The sequence below is a fragment of the Diospyros lotus genome, chromosome 3, assembly GCF_014633365.1.
Source record: "Diospyros lotus cultivar Yz01 chromosome 3, ASM1463336v1, whole genome shotgun sequence".
Taxonomy (NCBI): Eukaryota; Viridiplantae; Streptophyta; class Magnoliopsida; order Ericales; family Ebenaceae; genus Diospyros; species Diospyros lotus.
Window position 1 is genome coordinate 6,730,481 of NC_068340.1, and position 19,750 is coordinate 6,750,230.

At 40.5% G+C, this 19,750-nt stretch overlaps 1 protein-coding gene across 3 annotated transcripts in view; it reads left to right on the forward strand.

Annotated features, from left to right (window-relative positions):
- Nucleotides 1-19,750, forward strand: part of LOC127796749 (SART-1 family protein DOT2) — a 47,061-nt gene that overhangs the window by 14,761 nt on the left and 12,550 nt on the right. For 2 of the 3 annotated variants that reach the window (XM_052329110.1, XM_052329109.1), the window contains exons 3-10: nt 1,076-1,217; nt 1,317-1,368; nt 2,078-2,191; nt 2,317-2,413; nt 2,490-2,556; nt 2,636-2,695; nt 2,789-3,407; nt 3,944-4,305. In XM_052329110.1, coding sequence (XP_052185070.1) covers nt 1,076-1,217; nt 1,317-1,368; nt 2,078-2,191; nt 2,317-2,413; nt 2,490-2,556; nt 2,636-2,695; nt 2,789-3,407; nt 3,944-4,305 — 1,513 coding nt within the window. The remainder of the gene's footprint in view (nt 1-1,075; nt 1,218-1,316; nt 1,369-2,077; nt 2,192-2,316; nt 2,414-2,489; nt 2,557-2,635; nt 2,696-2,788; nt 3,408-3,943; nt 4,306-19,750) is intronic. The other variant, XM_052329111.1, reaches the window with a different exon arrangement.

Genomic DNA, 19,750 nt, shown 5'->3' on the forward strand with positions numbered 1-19,750 from the left:
GTTAGTATGGGTATCTCATTTCTAATTTTACCTTTTTTCATATGGTCACACGTCTATAATTCATGTAGTAGACCTCACATAGTGGGATAAAGGTTTGATACGTTATTGTTCTATATGGTCACACATCCATTTAACATCCCCATCTCAATTACATTAATATTTTGCACAAGTTGGTACTTAAATGCCCAATGTTTTATGCAATAGAGATGGACATGTAGTTGTCTGATAAACCTTCTTTTAAGTTTTGAAGGGATTTTGTAATCACATAAAATGCTAGATGCACTTCTTCACTTTTGTGTTATACAAAAAAGATGTTCTTGTAGTCATCTACTATAACTTCTTTTTAGTTTTGTGGGGATTTTTCAATCCCATAAAATGTTGGACACACTTCTTCACTTGAACTGTTTTGTGTTGGTTCTTCACTTAAACTGTTGATTGGATTCTTCACTTACAATGTTGGATGCACTCCTTCACTTAAACTGTTTTGCATTGGTTCTGTGAATAACATCCTTAATAATCTTCCATTCTTTTTGAACAATTTATTTGAGCTGTCTAAACTGATGTTTTTAAAGGAATAATTTGATTTTCAAGTCTTGCCGTGACATCATTCACTCTTCATTTTTTACTGAACTTACATTATACACCATATATTTGGTTATCAACCTACTCAACTAGTTTAGGTTCTAGATTATTTAAAGAAAGAAAAAGAATGTAATTAACTAATTTATTAGATTTCCAGTTTTTTATACTTTGTTTAACATTCATACTTCTTATTTTTTCACTTCGTAGTGTAGCACATATATATTCTCACATTTTTTTATGTTATTTAGTCTTGTGATGATGTAATGGGAGAGTTATTCCTTCCTGGATTTGTCTTGCCTCACTGGGCTTTGAAGTTCTCAATGTGTCCAAGGGGTGTGAAATGCTGCAAAGAAATAATCTTTTGAGCCCTTTATGATTAAAAAAACAAATTTGCACTTGTGCTTAGGGCATATGGGAAACTATGTTCACTTTGTTTGTGATTTTATCTAAAAGGGGATTGTATTTATTCTTTGCCTCCACAATTCTTCCTCAGGATGAAGGAAGAAAGACTGAAGACTAAGTCTGAAGGAGCTCCTGAAATTTTAGCCTGGGTTAATAGAAGCCGCAAGCTCCAAGAGAGGAGGAGTTCTGAGAAGGAGAAAGCATTGCAGCTGAAGAAGGTGTTTGAGGAGCAGGTTAGTTTTATCTTCTTCTTCTTCTTCTCATTGTTTTTTTCTGGGTGCTTCCTTCTCTTTTGCAAATCAACTCTTGATCATAAATGCAATGTTTTTCAGGATTATATTAATCAGGAAGATATTGAAGATCAGGCTGCATTTCAGCAAACTAGTATGGTTTCTATTCACTTCCATTTTATACTTTTGTTGTTATTATTGCTCCTGAATGTTTCATAGGTAATTGATTGAGCAGTTGGATGTCATGTGAAACTTGTGTCAGTTAATTGTTACTGCATAGGATTTGAGCAAGCAAGTTGGTGGATAGAAACAAACTCATTTGAATTCTTTATTTTGTCATTCTCACTCATAGGATGTTGTGCACATGACCATCCGGTTCCCTTGAGACATCCAAAACATCACTTCAAAGTTTGTGGTGTTACATGTAGACATCATGCTAATACTGAAATAAGTATGACTGGATAAACAAATTTTTGCACTATAGATTTTAATGATCTTACTCCTACTGAATGTAGACATTCTAGTTTCCTTGAGACAGCTGAAGACCAATTTGGATAAATACTCTAGATATTATTTATGTTGTTCTTGTGTTGCACAAGCATACATGATCTAGGAGTTTGCCTGAGTGTAAACACCAATTTGAACAGTAAATTCAGTTTTATGATGCACCCCCCTGTTTTCTACCATTGCTAGGTCTATAATTCTGTGTGGAAAAGTTTGTTAATGAACTTCATCTTAATTGCATTTGCATTATGTCTCCCTTTTTTAATAGTGTCCTAATAGTTTGCTTATGATTACCTTGAAAGTTTCACTTTCATGGTATGACTCAATTGTGTTCACTTTGATTTTAAACCTATTGACAGAAGATTTAGCGGGGGTTAAAGTTCTTCATGGGCTTGACAAAGTAATTGAAGGTGGGGCAGTTGTTTTGACACTCAAAGATCAGAGCATACTTGCTGATGGTGACATCAATCAGGGTAAAACTATTTTTTTCATACCTTCTTCTCCCATCCCATTCCTTTTCTCCTTCCCTCTATTCTTAGATGTTATGTTACTTTCCTCGTTGAGATATCCTAAGGTGATATTACATTTCATTTAGCAGAGATGGATGTGCTTGAAAATGTGGAAATCGGAGAGCAAAAACAGAGAGATGAGGCCTACAAGGCTGCAAAGAAGAAAACGGGGATTTATGATGACAAGTAAGTGTAATATTAATGCTAAGTGATGTTGTAATAACGATACCTAACTACCCTTTTTGTTCATTGTACAATATAGGTTCAATGATGAGCCAGGTTCTGAAAGGAAGATACTCCCACAATATGATGATCCAGTTGTTGACGAGGTTATATCCCATCCTTTTGTTTGTATGAATGCTCCGCAATATTGTGTTATCTTTTTTACTTAGCTACTTGCTTTTGCAGGGTGTAACTCTGGATGCAAGTGGACGTTTCAGTGGTGATGCAGAGAAGAAACTAGAGGAGGTATTTATTCTTGCTAATTTTGTAATTGATGAATGCCACTCAGGAGCAAATTTCTGGTGTCATCTTACTGAAATTTGCAAGTTACTTTGCCAGCTAAGGAGAAGGATACAGGGTGTTTCAACGAACAATCAATTTGAAGATCTCAGTTCATCCCAGAAAGTTGCATCTGATTATTATACCAATGAAGAAATGCTTCGGTTTAAAAAGCCAAAGAAAAAGAAATCCTTGAGGAAAAAAGAAAAGCTAGATCTAGATGCCATTGAAGCTGAAGCTGTATCTGCTGGTTTGGGAATTGGGGATCTTGGTTCTCGAAATGATGGAAAGAGGCAGGCCATTAGAGAGGAGCAAGAGAGATCTGAGGCTGAAATGAGAAGTAATGCATACAAAATTGCATATGCCAAAGCTGACGAGGCTTCTAAAGCTCTGCGACTGGAGCAAACTCTCACTGTCAAGACAGAGGAAGCTGATAATTCAGGTTTTGGTGATGATGACGAAGATCTCCGTAAATCATTAGAAAGAGCAAGAAAATTAGCTCTCAAGAAGCAACATGAGGCAGTAGCATCTGGTCCTCAGGCCGTTGCCCTGCTTGCCTCTAAAACTGCCAGCAATTCAACTGCAGATGATCATAACCCTGCATCTGGGGAGAGCCAAGAAAACAAGGTTGTCTTCACAGAGATGGAAGAATTTGTCTGGGGCCTTCAGCTTGATGAAGGTAGGCATTTAATGGTTTGGTTCTAACAAAACACCTTATACATATGAATTACTTTGATTGTGTGATTAGAAATCAAAGTGGTATATATATTGGGTATCGTACCAAATTTTACTAGATGTTTGGATCCAAAAGATAGACCCAATCAAATGGATTTAACTCATTAATCTTGCTGTATTGCAATATTACACTTTTCTTTGGCATATTGCAGTCAGCCTTGAAGCCATATTTTGTCTGTTTGCAATATAGCATTTTGAGTTCTTTTTTTTTTTTATTTTTTTTTTCTCTGTAAGTTACTTGGGTGCATTTCCTGCTTCCATTAATGCACCCATCTCTTTGGTTCCTGGTCCATTGTCCTCCAAAAGTGTACCCTGATGCCTTTTGCATTTTTATGTAACTCTAAACTTCTATTTACATCTGCTACGTATTCTTGTTATTATGCAAGTAAAGGCAATAACTCTTTTGAAATCACATGTAGACCCCCCATAATCTACTTATATGTCCCAAATTTATTTATACTGTCACTTCTGCTCTTTCAGAAGCCCAAAAGCCAGATGGTGAAGATGTTTTCATGGAAGAAGATGAGGCCCCAAAAGTCGTGGATCAAGAAATAAAAGATGAGGATGGTGGTTGGACAGAGGTAAAAGATACTGACAAAGAGGGATCTCCTGCTTTAGAGGGGAAAGAGGAGATAGTACCAGATGAAACGATTCATGAAGCAGCTGTTGGGAAAGGGTTGTCTGGTGCTCTCAAGTTGCTTAAAGACCGAGGGACACTCAAAGAAACTGTTGAATGGGGTGGCAGAAACATGGATAAGAAAAAAAGCAAGCTTGTGGGCATTTATGATGATAGTGGACAAAAAGAGATAAGAATTGAAAGGACAGATGAGTATGGACGAATTGTAAGTACTCTCTTTCTAAAAGTCAATTAATTTGAGTTTCATAGTTTAGCAATAGAATTTCTGTTTTGTGCACTCAGTGCATGGGTGTTGGGCTCCTTGTCCTGAGCTAATACTTAGAAAAAAGGATTTGTAGGCAAAAAATTACCTGATGTGTAGAACAAAACTGAAAAATGTAGAGCAAGATTGAAAAACTTGGTATTTCTTTCTCATTTACTTCACTAGGATTGATTACAATATATAGGAGAAAGAAAACAATCAAATCCCTATAACTAAGGAAAAAAGGAAAGAATCCTAATTATATCAATTACTAATTTATATTAATCAATCAATCTCAACAATTAAGGTTGATTATAATAAATCCCATTGATTGAGGGGTAAGATTGATTATAATCAATCTCATAGATTGTGGGATAATTGGGATTGATAATCAATCCCATAGATTGTGGGATCTTTCCACATGCACACATAGATCCCCATATATCACGAACATACTAGCTCATATAATCCCACTATTCACAACACTCCCCCTCAAGTTGGGGGAGTGAATGCCAATCATACCCAGTTTGCTTACTAGAGTTTCAAATTGAGTACTAGGCAGCCCTTTGGTAAGAATATTTGCTACTTGATGATGGGAGGGAACATAGGAAATTTGGAGAAGACCAGAATCCAATTTTTCCTTAAGAAAGTGCCGTTCAATTTCAATATGTTTTGTCATGTCATGTTGCACAGGATTATGAGTAATATTAATAGTCGATTGATTGTCCCCCAAAAGTTCAATAAGTCTTTGCACCATAACTTTTAAATCTTCTAGGATAATCTGTAACCAAAAAAGCTCACACACACCGAGGGCCAAGGTTTGAAATTCCGCCTCAGCACTGGATCTAGCAACCACCCTGTCACGATCAGTTCGTGACAGTCTCGTCCTTCTAATTCTGATGTGAATTAGGAGGCTCAAGAACAGAACAAGAACAGAGAGGGATAGAAAGAGAAGAATACAATAGAGAGAGAGAGAGAGAAGAGAGAAATTCAGAATTCAATTCAATGATCGTCTCCCAAGAGAGCCTTGGAGAGAATATATGCTCAACCGTGGGAGGGTAGGCCCGATGCAACAGATCCTACTCCCTCATTCTATTGCAACCAACCTTTTTGTCTTTTTCTAGCCACTACATGTGGGCCCTAGAGGCTAACTAATTCTCAACAGAAAATGACAGCAAGATAAACTAACAAATTACAGTAGTAAGGAAATAACAAGAGTTACAACAATAAAGAAATTAAAGATTGGTAAGTTGGGTTCTTCTCGTGACAATTCTTCCCCCTTAATAGATTTCTTGTCCTCAAGAAATCATGAGGAGGCTGGCAGCTCTCGGGAACTGTTTGAGCAAATCAGGTAAGTATTCCCATGAGTTGTTCTTTGCTGATCTTTCCTTCCATTTTACTAACACTTGAATGAGTGGGGCTCCCTGATTGTAAATTACCCTCCTGTCCAATATAGCCTTCGGCTCTTCCACCCTATTCCCTTCCCTAGGAAGGGATGGCAATGCTGTATTCACTGGTTCAGTACACACTGCCCTCTTTAAGAGAGAGACGTGACAAATTGGGTGAATTTGGGACTCTTCAGGAAGCTGCAACCTATAGGCCACCTTTCCCACCTTAGCCAATATAGTAAAGGGGCAATAATATTGGGGATTGAGCTTCGATACCTGCCCTTGTGTGATTGATTTAAGATGGGAGTGTTTTAGCCTCAAATACACCTTCTCTCTCACTGTAAACTCTCGATCACTCCTCCTCCGATCCGCCACTTGCTTCATTCGGTTCTGAGCGGATGCCAACTCCTGTTTCAGTTGCCGTAATACCCCCCTCTTCTATTGTAAATACTCCTTAACTGAGGTTGCAGAGGTATGATTCCCTATAACAGGTAGGAGAGGTGGTTTATACCCAAAGAAAGCCTCGAATGGTGACATTTTTAGAGAGGAGTGGTGGTTAGAGTTATACCACTACTAGGCTAAAGACAACCACCTATGCCAGCCCTTGGGTTGTAGGATACACACATCTCAAATATGTTTCCAAACTCTGATTCACCCTCTCAGTTTACCCATCCGATTGAGTGTGATAAGCTGTGGACATATTCAATTTAATTCCCAGTGCCTTCATGAGTTCCAGCCACAATAGGCTCGTAAAAATCTTGCCACGGTCTGAAATTATTGTCTTAGGAACCCCATGTAATGCTACCACACGATCCAAGAAAACCCTAGCCACCTCTTTGGCTGTGTAGGGATGGGTCAGTCCTATAAAGTGGGCAAACTTGGTTAACCAGTCTACGATTACCAAAATGCTGTCCTTCCCTTATGATTTTGGTAATCCTTCGATAAAATCCATTGATACACTCAACCAAGCCTATTCAGGTATTGGCAGAGGCCGCAATAGTCTTGGGTAAGCTATATTTTCATACTTGCATCTCTTGCAAGTGTCACAAGCTAACACAAACTCCTTTACTTCTATCTTTAACCTTGGCCAATGGAATAGTTGTTTCACCTGTAGATATGTGTTTTGAATCCTAGAATGTCCCTCCGGAGATTCATGTAGGGCTTGCAAAATCTTACTCTTGAGGCTGGCACAATAACCTATCACAATCCGGCCTTCATATCTCAGTAACCCATCCACCAATGTATACCCCTCCAATTCCCTAGATCCCACAGCCAATCTTTCCAACACTTCCTCCACCTTTTCATCCCCTTCATAGCTGTGTATTACCTCTAGGCACCAATTCGGAATTACAACAGTCATAGCTGCATTATTGCCTTCTTCATGACACCTCGATAGTGCATCTGCTGCTTTGTTTTCTTTGCCTTTCTTATACTCGATTGAGTAGTCCAGACCCATTAACTTGGCCATCCCCTTCTTTTGCAGCTAGGTTTGAAGTTTCTGTTGTAGTAGAAACTTCAAACTTTCATAATCGATTTTGATCACAAATCTGTCTCCTTCTAGGTAATGTCTTCATCTATCCACTGCCATTAAGACCGCTATGAATTTCTTCTCATATATGCTGAGCCCTTGATGTTTAGGGCTCAAGACCTGACTTAGGAACGCCAACGGTCTTCCATCCTGTACTAACAGTGCACCAATACCAGTCCCACTTGCATCCGTTTCCAACACAAAAGGTTTAGTGAAATCTGACAGTCCCAATACTGACACCTTGCTCATGGCTTCTTTCAACTTCTCAAAGGCTTCCTCTGCTGCAATACCCCAGCTGAACCCCCATTTCTTAAGCAACTCGGTTAGAGGTTTGCTAATGGTCCCATAGTTCTGCGCAAACCGGCGATAGTAACTGGTTAATCCTAGAAATCCCCTTATGGTCGTCATCGAGGTCGGCCTTGGCCAACTTAACATAACTTCTACCTTCTTTGGGTCGATGCTAACTCCTTCCTTTGATATAATGTGTCCCAAATACTCCACCTGTCCTTGTCCAAATGCACACTTAGATTTCTTAATAAAGAGCTGGTTGAATCTGAGGATATCATGGGTGGTTTTAAGATGAATCAAATGTTGATCAAATGTAGGACTATAGATAAGTATATCATCAAAGAATACAAGTATAAATTTTCGAAGATGGGGTTAAAAAATTCTATTCATGAGGGATTGAAAAGTAGCTAGGGCATTGGTGAGCCCAATGACATCACCAAGAATTCAAAATGCCCATGGTGTGTCCTAAAAGCTGTTTTTTAGATATCTTCGGGTTTCATCCTAATTTGGTGATAACCCGGACGTAAATCCATCTTAGAAAAGTATTGAGCATGATGAAGTTCATCCAAAAGGTCCTCCACCAAGGGTATAGGAAACTTGTCCTTGATGGTCATGGCATTAAGTTGGTGATAGTCCACACAAAATCGTCATGATCCATCTTTCTTTTTAACTAATATGACTGGAGAAGCAAAAGGACTTTGACTAGGCCGCTAGGTCGAATGATAGATTGTTGAAGCATGTCTCTAACCATCTTCTCAATCTCATTCTTTTGAATTGGGGGATAACGATAGGATCTACTGTTAACAGGTTCCATATTGGGTTTTAAATGGATTGAATGGTCAAACAATCTGGTTGGGTGTAGGGATTTAGGTTCAACAAAAAGATCCTCATAATCTACCAGCAGTTTATTAATGATCTCTAAGTAGTGTACCTGGTCTGGACTTCCCTGGGGTGTGCTGACAGTAAGGCTGATCTCACCCTGCATCATTTGATCTTTCGATCTTTCCTTTATGGCCACCATTGAGAAAAATTGTGCCAATTGAGTCCATCTTCCTTTGAACACTTTCTGTAGCCTTTTTCCAGAGATCATCTTTCAAGTTCCAGTCTCCTTATTGCTCGATATGTCATCATCCTCCCTTCCTTCTCAAAGGATACCTCCATCTTGTTAAAATCAAAGTTGACGGGGCTTACCCCCTTCATCCAATCCACTCCAAGAGCCACATCACAACCCCCCAACTGTAGCAATCTCAAATTTGCCTCAAACTTCTCTCCCTGCATCTCCCAACAAAAGTCGTTGTCGGATGACCTGCTCAACACCTTTTGGCCATTGGCCACCATCACACTCAAGGGAGGTGTTCCCAAGAGTGGACACTTCTTCCGCCTAGTCGTGCTTTCATCAAGAAAACTACGGGTACTCCCATTGTTGATTAGGATCATAAGATTGCCTCCCTTGACTTGTCCCTCCACCTTAATGATTTTGTTGTTAGCTGCTCCCTTTAAGGCATGAATGGAAATCTCGCCATTATCTTCTTCTTCCATAACCTCACAATCCACTTTCTCCGTTCCTTCTACTTCCTTCTCTTCATTCCCTTCTAATAGGAGAATCTGTCTTTTGCACTGATGCCCAATGTGGTATTTATCCCCACAGCGGAAATAGAGGCCAGCTAACCTCCTCTGTTCTTATTCTGTTCTTGCACCTTCCTAATTCACATTAGAATTAAGAGAGCAAACCAATCACGGCTAGACCGTGATAGTGTTGTTTCAAGGATAGGGACTAGATGCTCAAGTTCTAAATTAGCTTGTCTAAGAAATTCCTCCTGATGTCTAGATGGAGGAGGATAAAAGAATGATAGGGATTCAATAAAGGTTACATCTTTTGAGACATAGAACTTGCGAGTGTTAGGGTGATAACACATTTATAGCCTTTTTGAGTAGGAGAATACCCAAGAAAAACACATCCAAGAGTTCTAGGATCTAATTTGTCCCTATTTACTTTGGGTATGTGGACAAAACAAACACACCCAAACACTCTAAGATATAAGGGGGTATCAAGATTAAGATTAGGGAAAAAAGATGCTAAATGCTGGAAAGGGCTTTGATTATTAAGAACCCTAGAGGAACCCTATTGATAACATAGGTGGCTGTTAACACAGTTTCACCCCAAAAATGTTTTGGACATGGTGATGATGGAGAAGGGTTCGAGTGACATTGAGAAGATATCTTATCTTCCTTTCAGCTACTTTATTTTGTCGTGGAGTATCAATGCAAGAGGATTCATAAATAATGCTTTCTTGTTGAAAGTAATGATGCAAGTGATTATTGAAATAATAACTTACATTATCAGTCCTAAACTTCCTGATAGGAGTGCCAAATTGAGTGTAAATCATTTTGCAAAAAAGAGTAAAATATACCCAATGACAGCCTTATCTTTTAGAAGAAACACCCAACACATACGAGTACAATCATCAATAAAGGATATGAACCATTTTGTCCCAGAATAATTTGATATTTCAGGTGGCCCCCAAATATCAGAATGAATCAGATTAAATGGTTTTGAAGAAAATTTATTGATGATTGGATAAGAGACTCAATGATGTTTAGCCATAATGCATTCATCACATTGAAAGTTACTAGGATCTAGAGTATTGAACAAAGTAAGAAACATTTGTTTTAACAAAACAAATAGGGAATGACCTAATCTAAAATGATGCAACCAAATAGTAGAGAGATCAGAAGCTGCTTGGGAGGAATAAGCCATTCTATGCTGTCTCCTTTGAGAACATTTATTCTTTCTGTCATGACCCCGAGAATCCCCAAGGATAAAGTAGGAAATATGAGTATTTAGCTTACATGCATTACTATACTTTGTAATTTCCTTTCTTCTTTCTGTTATAGCTAATTGTTTTAGCTATAGACAGTTATAGTCATTGTTGTAACTGCACATGGGTGCATGTGCAAGGCTGTGAGGCTATATAAGCCACAGCTAGAGAGGATGGAAGGCATGCTTGAATTGAACGAAAGAAACTCTAATTCTCTCCCTAACATTTTTCTCCAATCTCCCTCAAGTTCCTTCCCCTTTCTCTCAATATCTCTCCCTCTTTCTACTGATTTCTCCCTTCCTACAATTCTGATTTCTTCCCCCAATTCCTATCACAACCCTAACTAACCCTAGGGTTGTGACACTTTCCTTCCAAGATATAGAGCCCATTGTGTTCCTTAGCCACACCAATCATCCTCCCCATGTCCTTGGCCTGAAACTTACACATATGAGGAGAGAAAATAGCAAAGCAATTCAAGTCTTTAGTATGAATAGAATCAGACTTGTTAAACTTGGAACATGAAGGACTTATTAAGTGGCAGCTGAGGGTTAAAAAGAACGTTGCCTTTTCCATAAATAGAAATAGAGGCTCTGTTTGTAATGGTAATTTGTTTAGTGGTTTCAAGGGTTTCATAGGTTTCAAAAACATGGAGATGAGGGGTCATATGATTAGTGGCTCCTAAATCAAGGATCCACATGTTATTCCCATCAGATTTAGAAGCTGAAAAAGTCTCATAGGTTAGAGTTTTACCTTGCTGCACTAGTGAGCAGGATGCTCCATCTTGGAATGACTGAAGAAAGGCCTTTAGCTTGCCTAGCTCCGTTGGATTTAATTGAGTAGGATCAGCGTTAGTTGGGTCTCCTTTATTAGCTACTTCCTCTGGATCCTTATTGGAGAGATAGCTTTGATGATTCATGTTTTTGAAGCCTCCAATTCTGCTTCTTTCCCATGCAATTTGAAGCATGTTTCCCTAGTATGTCATGGCTTCTTGCAATAAGTGCACCATTGCCCCTCACGATTAGAACTACGATTTTGGATTGCTGACTTTCCAAATTTGACTCCCTTCCTTCTTTGTTGCTAATCATCAGTGCTAAACCTTTAGAGGTATGCTCTGTAAGCATGGCACATCTTTGGTTTTTCTTACTCCTAATGATAGCAAAAACTTCATTCAAATTAGGAAGTTCCTTACTAAGAACTTGAATCCTTACTTGATCAAACTTAGGATTTAGACCTGCTAAAAACTCAACAATCTAGTCTCTTTCGAAGATCTGATTGAGGGTGGCAGCATCCTTGCTACACACCATCTTTATAGCTTGATAGTGATCAAGCTCCAACCATAACCCTTTCATCTTATTGTAGTACTCAGTGATTGTTAACTGACTTTGTTTAGTAGAGCTTATCTTAGTTTTTACCTCAAAAATATTGAAACATCCTTGACCTTGGAGTATGTTTGCTGAACTGTCTCCCATATCTCATTTGCCGTGCTCGAGAACATAAAATTCTTGTTGATTTCTGGCTGCTATTAGAATTCTGATTATAACAAGCAGAACTCCTCTTAGCTGAGAGGAATTTAGAGAAAAGAACCAAAAGGATCAGGAGAGAGAGAGAGAGAGAGAGAGAGAGAGAGAGAGAGAATTGGCAGGAGAGAGAGAATGAGTATATTGATAATTCTCTAGATGATTTGGGAGGATGGCATTAGAGCTATATATACTGCCCCTCCACCCTTAGGCACCAAAGGCCACTTGCCTTATTTACAAAAATTTGAAATCAACTTGCTTAACTAACTAACCAACATTCCCGCTTCATTCTACAAACAACTAATTACACTTGAGCCCCCCTTATTCAATCATTCCCATGACAACTACTCTCCCCTTCAGCAACTTCTTGTCCTCAAGAAGTTCACAGTAGGCCATACCTTTGGAAACTGATTAAGTAACTAGGGAAGGTGCTCCCAAGTGTTATTCTTCGGATGGAGATGGGACCATCGAACTAGAACTTGCATTAAAGGGGCCCCATGTCGATGTATGATTCGCCTATCCATAATAGCCATAGGCTCCGGGGCCTCTGTAGGATCGATTAGGAAAGTTGGTGGGGTAGTGTTGGCTGCATGAGTCCCTATAGATTTTTCAGTAGAGAGACATGGAACATGGGATGTACTTGGGACTCCGGGAGTAGCTGTAGTTTGTAAGCTACCCTGCCTATCCTTGGTGCAATAGGATAGGGGCCAAAATATTTTGGACTCAATTTGGAGTGCTGACCTGGAGCCAAGGTCTGCATGTGGGCCTTTCTGAACTTTAGGTAGACCTGATCTCCTACCTCAAACTCCCAGTCAATCCTCTTTCGATCAACAAACTACTTTGTGCGATTCTGAGTACTGGTTAATTCCTTTTTCAACACCTGCAATACTTGTTGTCTTTGTTGTAAGTAGGATTCCACTATCTTGACTATTGCTTCCCCTGCTATTGCTGGCTGTAGAGGGGGTTTATACCCATATAAGGCCTCGAAAGGGGTCATCTTGATAACACTGTGGTGGCAAGAATTGTACCACCATTGGGCCAATGATAGCTAGCGATGCCATCCATTAGGCTGTAGGAAACATAGGCATCTCAAGTACGTTTCTAGGCATTAATTCACTTGTTCAGTCTGGCCATTTGATTTCGGGTGGTATGCTGAACTCATGTGTAACTTAGCTCCCAAACTCTTGAATAGCTCCTTCTAGAAAAGGCTGGTAAAGATTTTATCTCTTTACGAAACTATGGCATGGGGAACACCATGTAGTTGCACTACTTTGTCGAGGAAGAGGCGGGCCACCTCCTGAGCTGTGAAAGGATGCGTTAGGCCAATGAAATGGGAGAATTTAGTGAATCTGTCAACGACTACTAGTATGTAATCCCGACCTTCGACTTTGGTAATCCCTCCACAAAGTCCATTGAAATATTGGTCCATGCTTGGTTAGGAATGGGAAGCGACTGGAGTAGCCCGGGTTGGGCTACTGTTTTGTGCTTGCACCTCCTACCTGTATGACATCTCAACACAAATTTCATAATGTACTTCCTTAGCTTAGGCCATAAGAACATCTGCTTTACCCTTTGATAAGTGCCCTGCACCCCAGAATGGCCTCCTAGTGGAGAGCCATGCAGTGTCTCCAAAATCTTGTCCTTTAACTCCTCATGATCTCCCACTACGAACCTTCATTGATATCTTAGCACTCTATTTTTCAGGGTAAACCCGGGTCTTGAGATGGGATTTAAAGTAAGTTGCTCCATTATCCCCTTGGCCCATTCATCTCGTGCATAGCTATCATTGACCTCTTGATACCAGTCAGGTACAACTGTTGTGATGGAGGTCGCCATTGCCTCTTCAACACATCTGGACAGTGCATTTGGTACCTTGTTCTCCTTTCCCTTTCGGTATTGGATAATGTAGTCCAACCCCGTTAATCTTGCCATCCCCTTTTTCTATAGATGCGTGTGCAACCTCTGTTGTAGGAGGAATTTGAGACTCTCATGGTTTGTTTTGATGATGAATTGTCCACCCTCCAAGTAGTGGCGCCATTTATCATTTGCAATTAACACCGCCATCAACTCCTTGTCATAGACACTGAGTCCTTGATGCCTCGGACTCAAAACTTTGCTACTAAAAGCTAAGGGCCTTCCCTCTTGGGATAGTACTGCTCCTACCCTAGTACTGCTAGCGTCAGTCTCCAGAGTGAAAAGCTTAGAAAAATCAGGGAGATCCAGGGTAGGGGCTTCACTCATTGCCTTCTTAAACTTCCCAAATGCCTCTTCTGCTTTCTCATCCCACCAGAACCCTTCTTTTTTCAACAAATTGGTGAAAGGCTTGCTGATTGCTCCATAATCCTTTACAAACCTCTTGTAGTAACCTATGAGGCCCAAAAATCCTCTCAAGGCCTTTACTGGTGTGGGCCTCGGCTATGATATCATTGCAACTATTTTTTTGGAATTAGTGCTAACTCCTGCACCAGATATGACATATCCCCAGCATTCTACCTTTGGCTGGGCAAAAGAACACGTAGACTTTTTAATAAATAGTTGATTGAATCTTAGAACCTTTAGAGCAGTTTTCAAATGGTTTAGGTGTTGTGAGAACGAAGGGTTGTAGATGAGAATGTCTTCAAAAAATATTAACACAAATTTACGGAGGTAGGGTTCAAATATGTGATTCATTAAGGCTTGGAAGGTAGTAGGAGCATTGGTTAAACCGAAGGGCATTACTAGAAATTTGTAATGTCCTTGATGAGTAGAGCAGGTTGTTTTAGAGATATCATCAGGGTTCATCCGTATCTGATGATACCCTGATCTTAGGTCCAATTTGGTGAATACTTTGGTTAAGCTTATCAAGGAGGTCTTCGATTATAGGGATAGAGAATTTATTTTTTACGGTTTGAGAATTGAGCTGGTGGTAGTCTATGCAAAAGCGCTAGCTCCCATCTTTTTTCTTGACTAGTAGTATGGGTGAGGAATAGGGGCTTTAACTTGGCTGAACAATTGACCTTGCCAACATATCTTTAATCAGGTTCTCGATTTTCACTTTTTGTCTAGGGGGATATCTATAAGCTTAGATATTGATAGGTTCGGTGTTTGGTTTTCGAACAATAGAATGATCAAAAGGTCTGTAAGTTGGTAGTGATTGAGGTTCATCAAACAGGTCCTTAAATTCAAGCAAGAGTTTATTAAGAAAGTTTATTTCGTGTACCTGCCAAGGTTGTGGTTGGGTAATAATCTCCACTTCCACTCGCTCGGTATTCCCTTCTCCATGTTCCACTGCCTCAATTGAGAATAGTTGGGCCACTTGAGTCCATTTCGATTTTAAGACCTTCTGCAATCTCCTTTCGGTAATCATCTTACAAACTCCCGTTTCAGGACTCCCTGTGAGGGTCAATCTCCTGCCATCATTTTCAAATGTAACTTCCATTGCATTGAAGTCAAAGCTGATAGGGCTCACACCCTTCATCCAGTCCGTTCCTAGGACTATATCACAACCCCCTAATTTCAACAATCTTAAATCAGCTTCAAAAGGCTCTCATGCATCTCCCAACAGAACCCTTCACACGCAGATCAACACATCACCTTATTGCCATTGGCTACCGTTACTGACAAGGGTTGAGTCCTTATTAATTCACACCTTAACTTCTTAGTCATCCCCTCATCAAGGAAGCTATGAGTGCTTCCACTCTCTATTAAGACCATTAGCCGATGGTCCTTGGATTTCCCTTCCACTCGTATAATTTTTCTGTTGGCAAGTTTGCAGGGGGCATGGAGGGATATCTCTACGCTTTCTTCCCCCTCTTCACTACCCTGGGGAAGCATTTCTTCCTCTGGCTCCTCGATATCTTCATCTCCTTCTATGAGTAGGAGTTGCCTCCTACACTGATGTAGGGATGGGCCAATCCTATGAAATGGGCGAATTTGGATAATCTATCAACCACAACTAATATGCTATCCTTTCCCTCAGACTTAGGCAATCCCTCAATGAAGTCCACAGACACACTAGACCAAACTTGGCCAGGTATCGGTAGGGGCTAAAGGAGACCAAGGTAGGCCACATTTTCATGCTAACACCTCTTGTAGGTATCACAGGCTAGAACAAATCCCTTCACATCTGCCTTTAGCTTGGGCCAATGGAACAATTGTCTCACCCTAAGGTAAGTATTTTGAATTCTTGAGTGTCCCCCTAAAGGAGACTCATGCAGGGATTGTAAAATTTTTTTCTTGAGGCTTTCACCGCCACCAATGACAATTCTCCCTTTAAATCTCAACATATCTTCCACCAGTGTGTAATCCTCAACTTCCTTAGATTCCACAACAATCCTTTCCAAGATCTTCTTCACTTGCTCATCCCTTTCATAGCTGTCTATAACTTATGGGCACCACTCAAGAATCACAGTGGTGATAGCTACAACATTCCCCGTCCTCATGGCACCTCGAGAGTGCATCCGTGACCACATTTTTCTTGCCATTCCTATATTGTATCGAATAGTCCAGCCTTATCAACTTGGCCATTCCTTTCTTTTGCAATTGAGTTTGTAATTTTTGCTATAACAAATACTTCAAACTCATGATCCATCTTAATTATGAACCTCCCTCCTTCTAAGTAGTGCCACCACTTCTTCACGGCCATCAAGACTGCTAAGAACTCCTTCTCGTAAATGCTCAGTCCAAGGTGTCTGGGGCTTATGGTTTGGCTTTGGAATGCCAATAGCCTTCCCCCCTGCATCAGTACTGCACCAATGCCTACCTCACAAGCATTTGTCTCTAGTACAAAAGGTTTGCTAAAGTCCGACAATCCTAAGATAGGCACCCCGCTCATTGCTTCTTTCAACTTGTCAAAGGCTTTCTTAGCCTCTTGCCCCCCAAATTTTCCTTCTTAAGGAGGTTAGTTAGGGGTTTACTAATGACTCCATATCCTTTCACAAATCGACGATAATACCCAGTTAGGTCGAGGAATCCCCTCAAGGCTGTCACTATTGTGGGTTTGAGCCAAGCCAACATGGCTTCCACCTCCATTGGGTCGGTGCTAACCCCATCTCCTGATATCAAGTGACCCAAATACTCCACCTGACCATGACCAAAGGAACACTTAAGACCTTTTGATAAAGAGTTGGTTAGATCTAAGGACCTCTAGGGTTGTTTTTAGGTGATTCAAGTGCTGGTCCAATGTTGGGCTGTAAACAAGGATGTCATCAAAAAATATCAGTATGAATTTTCTTAGGCATGGCTCAAAGATTTGGTTCATTAGTGACTGAAAAGTGGCAGGGGCATTGGTGAGCTCGAAGGGCATCACCAAGAATTCAAAGTGTCCATGGTGAGTTCTAAAAGCAGTTTTATGGACATATTCTAGTTTCATTTTGATTTGATGGTAACCCGAACGAAGGTCAAGTTTTGAGAAGAACTTGGTAGTATGTAGCTCATCCATTAGATCTTCTACAATGGGTATGAGAAACTTGTCTTTGATGGTCAGGGCATTTAGTTGGAGATAATCCACACAAAAAATGCCAAGATCCATCTTTCTTTTTGACTAGGAGGACTGGTGAAGCAAATGAACTTTGGCTTGGTCTGATAAATGATTGGTTTAGCATTTCTTTCACCGTTTTCTCAATCTCTATTTTCTGGATTGGGGAGTAATGGTAAGTTCTAATATTTATGGGTTCTAAATTTGGCTTAAGGTTAATCGAATGGTCCAAGGTTCTAGTAAGGGGTAAGGCGGTAGGCTCGACAAATAGGTCTTAAACTCTATTAGCAATTCATCAATAAGGTGTTGAGGGTGTACCTGACCAAGCTTCCCTTGCTGATTGCTAAGTGTCGGGCATAGTTCCCCACGCCTCATCTCTTCGAGTCCTCCCTCTACTACCATAATCGAGAACAATTGGGTTAGCTGGCACCATTTGTTCTTGGTTACTCTATGCAATCTCTTCCCAGTTATCATCTTGCAAGTCCCGGTTTCTTTTCCCCCTGCGAGAGTCATTTTCTTTCCCCTCTTATCAAAGGCCACTTTCATCTTGTTGAAGTCAAAATTTATGAGACTCACCCCCTTCATCCAATCGACCCCCAATACCACATCGCAACCCCCCAATTGCAGCAGCCTAAGATTTGCCTCAAATTCCTCCCCTTGCATCTCCCAATTAAATCCATGGTAGGCTGACTTACTCTGCATCCTATTGCCATTTGCCACTGTCACACTCAAGGGTTGTGTTCCCGTGAGTGGACACTTCAACCTCTTAGCAATGCCCTTATCTAGGAAGCTATGAGTGCTTCCATTGTCAATCAAAATCAACGAGCTGCTGTCCTTCAGCTTTCCCTCCACCTTAATTATTTTGTTGTTAGTCACCCCCTTTAATGCATTGATTGAAATTTCTCTATTATCCTCTTCTCTTGACTCCCCACACTCTTGTATTTCTTCCTTTTCTTCTTCCTGACTTTCCACTAGATCTCCCTCCAATAGTAACAATTGGCACCTACATTAGTGCCCAAGATAATACTTATCCCCACACCTGAAACATAAGCCCTGTTGTCTCCTCTAATCATTGTTCTTTCCACTTGAGCTGGATCCCCCCAAATTCTTCACTCCTGGGTTGCCTCTAACCTAGTCATGATGGAGTCTTCTTCCTTCTTGATTAGAATTCTTCACTATTATGGCCTTTTGCTGTAGTCTTTGCTTCTTTATCAAGGCCTCCACCACTTTCTCCTGCAACCTTGCACTCTCCAGAGCTTGTTCAAGCGTTCGTGGCCTAATCATCTTCACCATAGGTCTTAAATCTTCACTGAGACCACTTAAGAAATTGAACACAAAATAAGCTTTGGATATGTGAGGGTTGTGATTGATCATCAATGATCTAAGCTCCTCAAACCTCCTTAAGTCTTTACTTCACCCACCTGCCTTAACTTATTAAATTCTTCGATAATATCGGACATACTTCTCTCCCCAAACCTCTCACACAATTTATCAGTAAATTCTTCCCAGGTGGGATTATCCCTTACTCTAGTCCAACCCTGGTACCAATCATTTACCATATCATCAAAATAAGCAGCTGCTAAGGCTACTCTTCTCCCCTCTGGTATGTTGTACCAGTCAAACATGCACTCACACTTTCTCACCCACCATCTGGGGCTATTTCCTTAAAAAACAGGGATCTCCATTTGAGGCATGGGAAACCCGAGATGTTGATGATGTCCTTGCATTTCCCAACCCCTATCCATCATGGTTTCTACCTCATCATCTTGCCTCAATTTTAGAAGTCCCATGCCTTTGGTTCATTCCATTATCTCGTAAAATACGCTCTGTTCTATCTCTAGGGGGGAAGTCGGGGGCAATTCTTACCGAGTTATGGCGTGTAAACATCACCCTGAACTGTTGAAGTTGCGCTCCCATTTCTTCCCTCATCTGTGTGATATCCTCGTGCATCTGAGAGAGATCCTCGTCTAATCTCCTTTCTAACCCTCGATAGAGCCTTCATGGTTTTGTTCATTCCCTGGCTCCAGTTGGTCCACCCGACTCTGGAACTCGGACATAGTAGAGCTGATTTGCTGCAACTGCGACTCAAAGTTCTTCATATGGGTTCCTTCCGCCATCGTCTCACCCACGAACCGAACTATGGCTAGGATCGAGCTCTGATACCAAATTGTCACTGCTGGGAGGTGACAATAATTGCTTTTCTGATTTGGTGAGAATTAGATAATAGCAACAGAGAAATAACAATGGACATTTAGAGAAGAGTAGGAAAAGAGAGAACTGAGGAAGAGAAGGGAACTGAGAAATTGAGAGAGAATTCATATTGTTCTTCCAGAAATTCGATAATCCTCTCCAAGAGTGTCTCGAAGAGTATATGCACTCTTAGCAAGGGGGTTTCCATAGCAGATCATACCCTT